The 12,800-nt window shown below is 40.5% G+C and overlaps 1 protein-coding gene across 2 annotated transcripts in view; it reads right to left on the bottom strand.

Moving 5' to 3' along the window:
* Window positions 1-6,747, bottom strand: part of XRN2 (5'-3' exoribonuclease 2) — a 91,175-nt gene extending 84,428 nt beyond the window's left edge. For both annotated transcript variants that reach the window (XM_004754123.3, XM_013057047.2), the window contains exon 1: window positions 6,558-6,747. In XM_004754123.3, the coding sequence (XP_004754180.2) occupies window positions 6,558-6,632 (75 nt within the window). In that variant the 5' untranslated portion in view covers window positions 6,633-6,747. The remainder of the gene's footprint in view (window positions 1-6,557) is intronic.
* Window positions 6,748-12,800: the final 6,053 nt, after the last annotated feature.

Below are 12,800 nucleotides of genomic sequence, written 5' to 3'. Positions count from 1 at the left end.
TGTGATCTAAACATACAATGGGATATTATTAGCCTTAAAAAGGAATGAATTTCTGGTACATGCAAACATGCGTAAGTCTTGAAAACATTATGCTAAGTGAAAATCCAGACCCAAAATGACAAATATTATATGATTCTACTTTCATTAGGTACCTAAAACAGACAAATTCACAAGGCAGAAAGTAGGGGCTGAGGAAGCACAGAGAATTATTGTTTAATGGGTAGAGTTCGTTTGGGATGATGACGAAATAAATAATGGTAATAGTTTCACAATATTGTGGATGTACTTAATGCCACTGCATTCTACACTTTAAAAAGCTTAAAATGGCAAAATTTATGTTACGTGTATTTGCCACAATAAAAAAGGGAAGAGATCATCAAACAGCATATAAAGAAAAAAAAAAAAAAAAAAAAAAAAAAAAAAAAAAAACAGCGACACCTGGGTGGCTCAGTGGGTTAAAGCCTCTGCCTTCGGCTCAGGTCATGATCCCAGAGTCCTGGGATTGAGCCCCGTATTGGGGTTCTCTGCTCAGCAGGGAGCCTGCTTCCCTTCCTCTCTCTCTGCCTACTTGTGATCTCTGTCAAATAAATAAAATCTTTGAAAAAAAAAAACTGTATGTTGCCTATAAAAACAAACACTTTAAATATAAAGACAGAAAAAGAAATACACCTATCAGAAGACCTGGCTATCTCAATACTGAGCAAAACAAATTTCACACCAAAGGGGCAGGGATGCCAGGGATAAAAAAGATAATTTTTAAAAAGATTTTATTTATTTAATTGAAAGAAACCATGAATGGGGGAGGGGCAAAAGGAGAGGTAGGGAATAGCAAGCAGACTCCACGCTGAGTCACCCAGGAGAGCCAAAAAAGTTAATTTTGCAACAATAAAGAGCATATTTTTCAAGAGGACAAAATAATCCTACCCATTTATGCACAAGAAACAGATGTATCCAAATAATTATATGTAACAGATTTCCACACCCCAACAGTAATTGATAGTAGAAACAAAATCACTAAGTATTGTTCGAGTCTTCCATATCCTATAAACCAGCATGATAACATTTATAAAAACACTCCACCCAACAGAAGAACTTGTATCTCTTTTAAGGCAAAATGACATTTACCAACACACATATTCTAGGCCATAAATCAAATCAGGTAAACTTTAAAAAGATTCAAATAATGCAAAGTATGTTCAATGACAGTGAACAAAACTAGAAATCAAAAACCAAAAAATGCCTAAAACCACCAATACTTGAAAATTAAGTAACAGCTATAAATAAACAATGGGCCAAAGAAGTAAAAAAGTCTATTAGAAAGTATTTGTTACTGAATAAAGATAAAAACATAACATGTCAATATTTGTGGGATGTAACTAACACAGTAGTAGCAGGCACTCCAAACCTATGAGAAGAAACAATGTATCAAAGCAATGACCTCAACTGCCTCCTTTAGAAAGGAGGACAAAAAAAGCAGTTAAACCCAAAGTAAGCATAAGAAATAAATAATGAAAATAAGGATAAAACTCAATAAAAAGCAGAAGAAACAACAGGAAAAAAAGATTAATGAAATCAAAAGCTAGTCCTTTGAGATCACTCTAGCAATACAGATAATGAAACAAAAAAAAAAAATTAGTATAGGAATGAGAAAGATAACATCACTACCTTTTCCACTGGGAGCAAAAAGATAATAAGGAATCCTATGAACAACTTTATGTCAACAAATTTGACTACATAGATGAAATGGACAGAATTGATGAAACATACAAACTCATTTAAAAAAAAGATAATCTGAACAGCTTTATGTTCACTTAAAGAAACTGTATTTGTAGCTAAAAGAATCCTTCCCAAAAAACTTCAGGTTTAAATGGCTTCACTGGTGAATTCTACCAAATACATAAGGAAGAAATAATACCAACTCTGCAAAAACTTTTCTCAGAAAACTAAAGAGAGCATACATCGCAACTCAATCTGACATCAAGATTACTCTGATACTAAAAATGGACAAAGACCTAAGAATACCAGAACACAAATATTCTTTTTGAACATAAAGGTAAAAATTCTCAAGAAAACTTTGGTAAACTGAATCTAACGATTCATAAAAATAATACACCACGATCAGGATTTATCCAAGGAATGCAAAGTGGGTTTGACAATTAAAAAAAAAATCAACGTGGGGCACCTGATTGGCTCAATCAGTTAAGCAGCTGACTCTTGATTTTGGTTCATGTTTCATATCTCACGGTTGTGAGATCAAGCTGCATTGGGCCTGAAGCCTGCTTAGGATTCTTTCTCTCCCTCTCCTTCTGCCCCTGCCCCCCTTCTCCCTCTCTTAAAAAAAAGGGGGAGGAACAAAAGATCTGAATAGACATCTCACTCAAGAAGATATATGGAAGGCAAATAAGCACCCAAAAAGATGCTCCACATCATTTATCATTAGGGAAATATAAACTAAAACCAAGAGATAAAACTACATAAGAAGGACTAAGACTTAAAAAAAAAAAAAAAGGACTAAAACTGAACAAACTAACCATACCAGGTGTTGGCAAAGAAACAGAACAACTAGAACTCTCATAAACTACTAGTGGCAATACAAAATTGTACAATCACTTGGGAAAACAGTCTGGCAATTTTTCCTTTTGAAATAATCACACATCTACCATACAATTCAATCATTTCACTCCTAGGTAATTTCTCTAAAGAAATGAAAGCATACATTCACACAAAGGTTTGGACACCACTGTTCATTAGCTGTTCATCGTTTTTTTTTTTTTATGATGGCCCAAAGCAATCCAAATGCTCCTCAATCAGATGAATGAATAAACAAAATGTGATATATGCACAACACAGAATACTATAAAAAATAAAAAGAAACAAACTTCTGATACACATAACATGAATGAACTTCAAAATAAGTATTCTGAATGAAAGTAACTGAGCCAGCTCAAAAAAAAAAAAAAAGAGTGCCTACAATATAATTTCATTTATATTCAACTGTAAAAAATGAAAACTTATCTACAGATTCAGAAATACACCAGTGGTTGATTAAAGATGGTCAACAGGGAGGGACTTTAAGGAGAAATAATAAAGAGGCAGATGGAATATTTTAGAGTGATGTTTATTATCTCGATTGTGGTGAGGGTTGCATGGATGCACACATATGTCAATATCTATTAAATTGTACATATGAAATATGTACAGTTTGCTGTAGGTCAATTATATCTCAATAAAGCTACAAAAGAGGAGGGGGGAAGGGGAGAACAGAAAGAAAGAAAAATAAATCAGTCAGAGGTCCAGTATCCAGTATCCAAAATCTGTAAAGAACTTATCAAACCCAACACCCAAAGAACAAATAATCCAATCAAGAAATGGGCAGAGGACATAAACAGACATTTCTGCAGAGAAGACATCCAGATAGCCAACAGACACATGAAAAAGTGCTCCACATCACTCGGCATCAGGGAAATACAAATCAAAACCACAGTGAGATACCTCACATCAGTCAGAATGGCAAAAATTAACCAGTCAGGAAATGACAAGTGTTGGCGAGGATTCAGAGAAAGGGGAATCCTCCTACACTGTTGGAGGGAATGCAAGCTGGTGCAGCCACTATGGAAAACAGTATGGGGGTTCCTCAAAAAGTCAAAGATAGAGCTACCCCATGACCCAGCAATCGCACTACTAGGTATTTACCCTAAAGATACAAATGTAGTGATTCAAAGGGGCACGTGTACCCCAAGGTTTATAGCAGCAATGTCCACAATAGCCAAACTATGGAAAGAGCCTAGATGTCCATCAACAGATGAATAGATAAAGAAGATGTGGGTGTGTGTGTGTAGATATCTGTACACATGTGATTATGGTGAGTGCTATGAATTTTATAAGACGGATGAATCACAGACCTGTACCCCTGAAGCAAATAATACATTATAGGTTAAGAAAAAAAAAAGAAATCAGAGACCCAGTATCCAGAATTCAGAGGGCAGAGGAAAAAAGTCAGGGGAAAAAAAAAATCAAAGAACATTCTCTAGAACTGAAGAACACAAGTTTCCAGACTCAGAGAGTCAGCCAAGTTCTGATCCAAATGAATTTAAATTTTAAAAAACCCTATACCTAAGTACATAATCATAAAAGCTTATACTACCAAGGATACAAAGATCTTTAAAAAATTCAGAAATAAAAATAAATCAATTACAAAAGAGTGAAAGCAGAAGAACACATAAATTAAGAGCATGTTCTTCCTGGTTGACACTGGCTCTGACATTAACTGAGTGACCTTAAGTATATTACTTAACCCCTCCGTCCTTTAGTTTTCTCATCTGTAATAGTAATAATAATGAGTAATAATCATATGAGTGTGAAGATTTAATAAATTAATCTGTAAAGTGCCAGAACAACACTCAATACATGTTAAACGCTACTTAAGTAAAACCTGCTGGATCTCAGCAGTTATACTCATAAATGTAGCTGAAAAAAAAAAATGAATTAAATGCTAAGTCCCAGCTAGATACCATTTTTTAAGTAGAGTGAACTCGTTATGCAAACCAAACACCGTGAGGTCAAAATATTTAAAATTACTCCTTTTAATAGTTCAGGTACGTACAGTGTTACAAAACCAGGAGAAACCAGGAAGGAGAGTTGACGAGTGGGTTTAGATGCTCTGATTTTGTCAACTGAGAGGTGAGAAACAGGTGATCAAACCCATAAAGAGCACCCAAGGACCAGCTGAGCGCCCGGATTGCGCGACCCAGGGGAAGCTGCGGTGAAGGCACAGCCTGGGGGCCCACACAAAAAGCTGTCTCCAAGAAGAAAGAGGACTTGATAGAATATCTGAGACAAGAGGGAGATTGAATAGGGAATGATGTAAAGAGGAAAAGAGAAAAGCAACACCAAGGAAAAGACAAAAGTAGCACATAACCTGAGTCGGCACAGTGACAATACTATTTGATTTTTTTCAGCTTTTATTGTTTTTCAAAGTATGTATGTATGTATGTATTTATGAATGAATGAATGAATGAATGACAGATACAGAAGGAGGGGCACAGGGACAAGCAGACTCCAGGCTGAGGAGCAAGATCATGACCTGAGTAGAAATCAAATACCTAACGGACTGAGCAACCCAGGCACCCCTAACTTTTTTAGCTTTTGAAATAAATCAGTATTGCCAACGCCCTGACAATTTAATTTTGGATGCCAACAAGGGAAAAGTATAACTGACACGCTGCAGAAGGGCAGCCAGAGTAGAAAAGCTAATACCTAAGCTTTGACAGTGAAAAGTCAAGGGATACTTTATATAGGAAATACAATTTTTCAAAAGGCATAGTAAAATTATCAAGCTTACCATTAGAAGAAATGAAGACAGTGATGTACTATTATTTGGAGGGGGGAAGGAGATTGCAAGAGGGACTAAACCGTCTTCTATCATAGCTGCAATTCCACAGCTAGATCCAAAACCAGTAAATCAGGTATAAGCATGATACTCAGAAATAGAACCAAAAGAGTTAGAACTGGTTATCACTAAAGTAAAAATGGAATGAGATGTACATTATGTTTGAGAAAAGTCTTAAAAAAACAAAGGAAACAAGCATTAAGTTACAGTTTCCCTTTCAGGAAAAAAAAAAGAATACTGGGAATACCATCAAAACAAGGTTTTCGATTCCCCCTTTGGATAGCTAATAAGCAAAAATTAAGATCTCACGGTTCCAGGAGTAAACAAAAGTAAGTTTTCACAGTCACAGCTGGGTACTTCCTTCAAAAACGAAAGGGTGGAAGGCATGATGTGCCCCCCTCAACCTTCCCAACCCAAAAATTATAATTAAGAGTATAAAATCGAACTCGGACTGGTAACACGAAAACAATAACTACAAAACTGAAGAATGGACAAAAGTCAATGTACTAACAAACTAACAACAAAAAGTGTACTGTTCGAGTGCATCGAGAAATTCCGAAAATTTTAAGAAGTAAGCTGTCCGACAGGAGAGCATCTAGACAAGGGGCACTTATCAGACTTCTATCTTGTCCTACCATGTCCTGGATGGCTGCTTTCGCCGTGGAATCTAACAAATCTAGCAACGAATGGCCTCTGGCACTACGAAGCCTTTCAGGCACGGACAGTAAACAAGAGAAAAGCTCGCCGCCAGTTATTACTTTACAAGGTTGTTAAAGGCCAGGATCAGCATCTAGGCAGCCCTAACCAGCTAATTCTGTGGAACCGCCGGGAGCGGCTCAATAGACTTTAAGACTCTTCGGAAAACCAAACACACGGGGCCGGAAAGAAACAAAGCCGTGGGCGGGGCCTCCCGGTCCCGGAAAAAGCGGGCAAGGGAGGAACAGCCCTCAAGTGAGTTCGTACCCCTTTCGGCTCTTGCCCCGCCCTGCCCGCTTTCCCGGGCCCTGATTCCGGGTGCCGGTGCCCAAAAGCGTGTCGGGCCGCCCTGTCCGCGGGGCCGACAGGGTGGCGCGGGACCCAGCACCGTGCCCCGGGGGCAGGTGGCGGGCGCCGAGGGCCGCGGCCTAAACGCGTCTGAGCCCCTGGCGGCCGTCAGGCGCCTCCTCACCTTCTCTTCCACGCAGTTGACAATGATGGACGGGTACTTGCGGCTGAGCCAGCGAAAGAAAGCCGGGACTCCCATTGCGGCTGCCCAGCTGGAATAAGCGGCCCGGCCGGCGGACGAACGTAACCAGAGAGACAAGCAAGAGCGGCGGCCGCGGGCACCGGCACTTCCTCCCACGTGCGCGCCGGCGACAGGAAATGGCGTCACGACCGCGCCGCTAGGGACGTTGACCGGCCGGGGGGCGGGGCAGGGTTCTTTTGCAGGCGGAGTGGTGAGGGCTGGGGGAGCCCCCATCTTGGGTTGCTCTTTGTTGCTGGGGCCAGGCGTAGATTCCGCGCTCCTGCGCGTCTGAGTTGTGTGGGCCCCCAGGCTGTGCCTTCGCTGCAGCTTCCCCTGGGTCGCGCAATCCGGGCGCTCAGCAGGTCCTCGGGTGCTCTTTATGGGTTTGATCACCTGTTTCTCACCTCTCAGTTGACAAAATCAGAGCATCTAAACCCACTCGTCAACTCTCCTTCCTGGTTTCTCCTGGTTTTGTAACACTGTGCGTACCTGAACTATTAAAAGGATTAATTTTAAATATTTTGACCTCACGGTGTTTGGTTTGCATAACGAGTTCACTCTGAATACTTAAAAAATGGTATCTAGCTGGGATTTCGCATTTAATTCATTTTTTTTTCAGCTACATTTATGAGTATAACTGCTGAGATCTAGCAGGTTTTTTGAGCCTTTACGATGTGTGAAAGCATTGGCTTCGGCATTATCTCATTTAATCGTTACTTGAGCCTTAAGGTACCATTACCATCTTTATGGGGCGGATGAGAAAGTCAAGTTGGGGATTTAGTCACTTGTTTATTCACACAGCTTGTGTTTCAGTCCAACTAAAGATCATTTAATCCTCTAACTTTGCACTGAAAGGATACTTTTATCCTTTGTTTTATGGTGGCATCAAATACATTTTTGCAGAATATAAAAAGAGAGTTCTGGAAGAGGAGGTATTTATGTCCATTTGTTCAAGCTTGGAACTCTCTCTCTCCCTGGAATCCCCTCCTGGCTTGACAAATCACACTCAATCCTAAAGGCTCACCTCAAGAGGCCTCTCGGAAAGTATTTCTCATTGCTACCTGGCATGCAATATTTATTGCCCCCCCCCTCCCCGTGATCTGATGCCGTTTTGCTTAAAGTGTTGCAGAAATTAGCGAAAATGTTATCCAATATTTTACTTAAGGATTGCTGAAATTATTAATATGTGTGGTGAAATCCCTCATTTCTCCTGGAAACAGCCCCTCCTCCTCACCTATTTGGTTTCCTTGGGAGGTGCTGTGTTCTTATATGAACACACACACATCATATGGGGGGAAGGACAGCTGGGTAAGTCAGAACAGTGAGAGTCCTTGCCCAGCATTTTTGAGCTTTGAACGGTAAGGAAGCGAAGGCACCCCTCCCAGATGGTTGAAAGCTGAAAGATAAGAATGGGATTTGTGGCCCATCTGTGAGGAGAGAAGCAGATTTTAGTTCCTGGTTCCAGTGGTTTTTGAGTACAGCTAAATTCCTCTTCCTGCAGTTTGGTTGCTAAACCTGTCCCTTAGTTCCATGAACCAATAAATTCTCCTTTTGCTAAGCTGGTTTGGACTAAGTTCCTATCCCTTGCAAAGGAAACAATACAAACAAACCAGTAACAACATTTGAGGAGTACACAACTAATTCACTGGGTGCTAAATTTGCTTTGCCTGAAAGATGTACAAAAATTGAAATTTGGGGCAGAAAAGATGAGGGTAAAAAAGGTAGAGAGGGGAGGGAACCTGAAAGGTGGGAGGAGCATATGAGCTGTGTTCTGAAATATGTGCTTGAGTTGGTTTCTCCTAACATCACTGAACAAAGTTGGGGAAGAAAAAGATGAGCTCAGGGATTCAATTTCTCAACTCAAGCATCACATAAATGACCTAATAGTGTCTATATATGCCCAGAAAGAGACTTTTATCACCTACAGGAGGGCTGAAATTGCTGAGAGCCAAACTCAGAACCTCATTGTTTGAGTGACTGATCTACAACACACATTGAATTCCCAGCCTCACAGGGTGTCTCCTATTAAGGTAAAGGCACTGACTGGGAAAGAATGAGATCCTAGAAAGTGGGATGGGGACATGTGAGAAAACCGATGGAGTTGGGAGCTTTTTTTTTTTTTTAAGATTTTATTTATTTATCAGAGAGAGAGAGCACACACAAGTAGGCAGAGGAAGAGAAAGAAGCAGGCTCCCTGTGAGGAAGGAGCCTGAGGTGAGACTCGATCCCTGGACTCTGGGATCATGAACCTGAGCTGAAAGCAGCAGCCTAACCAACTGAGCCACCCAGGTGTCTTGGAGTTGGGAGCTTTAAGACCGTTAACTCTGATTTGTCTTTGCCTGTAGAAATAGTCTCTCTATTCCCACCTGAGAGGATTTACTCTGCTTTACCTGCAGAAACTGTAATGGCTTTCCCTCAGGCAGATGCCCTGAAAGACAATACTGATTCTCTTCAGGACCCACTCTCACCACTCCTCTTTGCTTCTAGGCAATGTCTTAGTCTGTTTGGGTCACCATAACAAAGTGCCATAGACCGGGTGGTTTATAAACACCAGAAATTGGTTTCTCACAGCTCTGGAGGTTGGGAAGTCCAAGATCAAGGAACTAGCGGGGTCGAGTGTCTGGTGAGGACCTGCTTCCTCATGGACAGTCCTCTCCTCACTGTAATGTCACGTTACAGAAGAAGAGGCAACGATCTCCTTAAGGTCTCTTTTATAAGGGCACTAATCCCATTCATGAGTAGCTATCTCCCAAACGCCCCATCTCCTAATGCCATCATCTTGGGGTTAGGATTTCAACATATGAATTTGTGGGGAGCACAAGTATTCATTCTAGCTATAGCAACCAATAATTAAACACAAGTCCCAGCAGGCCACTAAAAGTGAGGTGCAAAGTGTGACTCATGAGGTACACTACCTTCCAGAAGAACTGCTTGAGTTTTCTAATTTATCCAGACAGAAATCCAGAGAGTATGTGTGGGAAGGGATATTAACTGTATGAAATAAGGTAGAAGAAAGTTGGATCAGGCCACATTTAGTGAGATGGGCACACTGAGCAGGGATTCTGTATTGAATGTTGCATCTCGGGGGGTTAAAAAGGGCTCTGACAGTTTGGTTGGTTGGCTAAAACATGGATAAAAAGATGGCCCACTGTGAGAGAGTTAGAAATGCTAGACCTGGCGTAATGTAAAAGAAGAGAAAACTAAGGCCTGGTTCATAGATGGTTCTGCCTCATACGCAAGCTCACTTCATATCAATGAAGTGCAGCAGTAGCCTATGCTCATAAAATTCACTGGGCTTTCTGTGTTCTCTACCATCCTGAGGCATCTGGCTTGATAGAACAGTGGAATGACTTTCTGAAACTCTTTTAGAGTATCAGGTGGCAATCAGTACCTTACAGGACTGAGACAAGGTTCTCCAGGAGCCTGTATATGCCTTAAAACAGCATTCAGTATATGATGCTAGTTCTCCCATAGCCAAGACTTGGTAGTCCTGGAATGGAGGGGTGGAAATAGGAGTGGCATCCTCACTATTACCCACAGTGACCCACTAGCAAAAATTTTGCCTGCTGTTTTTGTGACCTTTTACCCTGCTGACCTATAGGTCTTAGTTTCAAAGCAAGGAATGCTTCCACCAGGATACACGGTAATGATTCCATTGAACCATAAGTTAAGACTGCTACCAGGTCATTTTAAACTGAGGCAAAGAAGGGACTTACTGTGATGGACCATGACTACCAGGGTAAATGGGGCTGCTACTCCATGGTGAGGGTAAAAAACAGTGTGCCCAGAATATAGGAGACCTCTTGAGCATTTCTTAGTATCACCATGCCTTATGAATTAAAGTCAATGGAAAACCACAACCCAATTCAGGCAGGACTGCTAAAGGCTGAGACTCTTCAGACGTGAAGGTTTTAGTTACCCCACCAAGTAAAGAACCAAGTAAAGAACAAAGTAAAGAACGAAGACCAACTGAGGTATTTGACGAAGGCAAAGGAAATACAGAGCAGATAGTGGAAGAGGGTAGTTCTGACTACCAACTACCAAGAAATGAGAACTGTAATTGTTGTATTTCCTCATTTTGTTATGAGTGTTTGTGTGTGTATAATATCTTTATATTCTCACTTCTTTTTATGTAACATAATATGCACTGACTATACAACACAGTATTTAAGTATTGTTAATTCTATATAGTAGTATTTAAGTTATGGAGTATCTAGAAGAGTAAACATGATCCAAGGAACTTGCATCCCCTTCTGCTTAAAGGGTTAGTAATGTTTGATAGTTGGATCATGTTAGGAGAACTATGAACTTACTATTGTGTTTTTTTGAAAATGCATATGCATGGACCCGCACATGTATAAACACTTGAAAAATGATGGAGTTTGCATTGGAGAGAAGTGGGGAAAGGATACTTTTAAAAATAATGATGATAGAAGGGCATCTGGATGTCTCAGTCAGTTAAGCCTCCAACTCTTATTTTTGGCTCAGGTCATGATTTCAGGGTTGTGAGACCGAACCCTGCATCAGGCTTTGTGTTCAACAGGAAGTCGGGTGGAGATTCTCTCTCTCCCTCTGCCCCCCCCTTCTTACTCTCTAAAATAAATAAGTAAATCTTTAAAAATAATTATTTTAGAGTAATTCTTTATATGAAAAACATGCAATTGGATAATCTACCCAAAACTAAAACAAAACAAAACTCTAGTCGGATTATAATCCTAAATATTAAAGGAAAAACTAGAAAACCTTTTTTTTTTATAAACATATATTTTTATCCCCAGGGGTATAGGTCTGTGAATCGCCAGGTTTACACACTTCACAGCACTCACCAAAGCACATACCCTCCCCAGTGTCCATAAACCCACTCCCCTTCTCCCAACCCCCCTCCCCCCCCAGCAACCCTCAGTTTGTTTTGTGAGATTAAGAGTCACTTATGGTTTGTCTCCCTCCCAATCCCATCTTGTTTCATTTATTCTTCTCCTACCCACTTAAGCCCCCATGTTGCATCACCACTTCCTCATATCAGGGAGATCATATGATAGTTGTCTTTCTCTGCTTGATTTATTTCGCTAAGCATGATATGCTCTAGTTCCATCCATGTTTTCGCAAATGGCAAGATTTCATTTCTTTTGATGGCTGCATAGTATTCCATTGTGTATATATACCACATCTTCTTGATCCGTTCATCTGTTGATGGACATCTAGGTTCTTTCCATAGTTTGGCTATTGTGGACATTGCTGCTATAAACATTCGGGTGCACGTGCCCCTTTGGATCACTACGTTTGTATATTTAGGGTAAATACCCAATAGTGCAATTGCTGGGTCATAGGGCAGTTCTATAGAAAACCTTTTTTAAAAAAAGATTTTATTTTTTTGACAGAGATCACAAGTAGGCAGAGAGGCAGGCAGAGAGAGAGGAGAGAGCAGGCTCCCTGCTGAGCAGAGAGCCTGGTGTCGGGCTCGATCCCAGCACCCTGAGATCATGACCTGAGCCGAAGGCAGAGGCCCAACCCACAGAGCCACCCAGGCACCCCCAATAGGTTCTGGGTGGTGGAGATATGAAAAACAGTAACTATTAAGGGAAAGACATAAAACTGACTACATTATAGTTAAGAACTCTGTTCTCCCAAAACATGATAAAGACAGTAAGAAGACAAGCCCACCACAAAATTAGGAAAGATCATTGCAACACTTACAACTGACAAAGCACTAACATGTAGAATATGTAAGGAACACTTACAAATCTATTAGAAGGAGGCATAAAACTCAACACAAAAATCAGATAAAGATTTGAACCAGCCTTTCCCAAAGAGCAACTCTAAATGGCCAAGATATGTGAAAAAGTGCTCCGTCTCAATCAGAGAACTGCAAATTAAAACCCCGTGAGATAACATTATACATCTAATAGATTGACAAAAATTAGAAAGTCTGGGGCACCTGGGTGGCTCAGTTGGTTGGGCAACTGCCTTCAGCTCAGGCCATGATCCTGGAGTCCCAGGATCAAGTCCTACATCAGGATCCTGGCTTCACGGGGAGTCTGCTTCTCCCTCTGACCTTCTCCTATCTCATACTCTTTCGCATTCTTTCTTTCTCTGTCTCTCTCTCTCTCTCTCAAATAAATAAACAAAATCTTTAAAGAAAAATTCGAAAGTCTGACTATACCAAGTATAGTAAGAATGTAAATTTGT

Source organism: Mustela putorius, unplaced genomic scaffold (genome assembly GCF_011764305.1).
Source record: "Mustela putorius furo isolate JIRA1106 unplaced genomic scaffold, ASM1176430v1.1 tig00000253_pilon_pilon_pilon, whole genome shotgun sequence".
Lineage (NCBI taxonomy): Eukaryota > Metazoa > Chordata > Mammalia > Carnivora > Mustelidae > Mustela > Mustela putorius.
The sequence above is the reverse complement of the archived record's forward strand: the minus strand, read 5'-3'. Positions and strand labels throughout refer to the sequence as shown.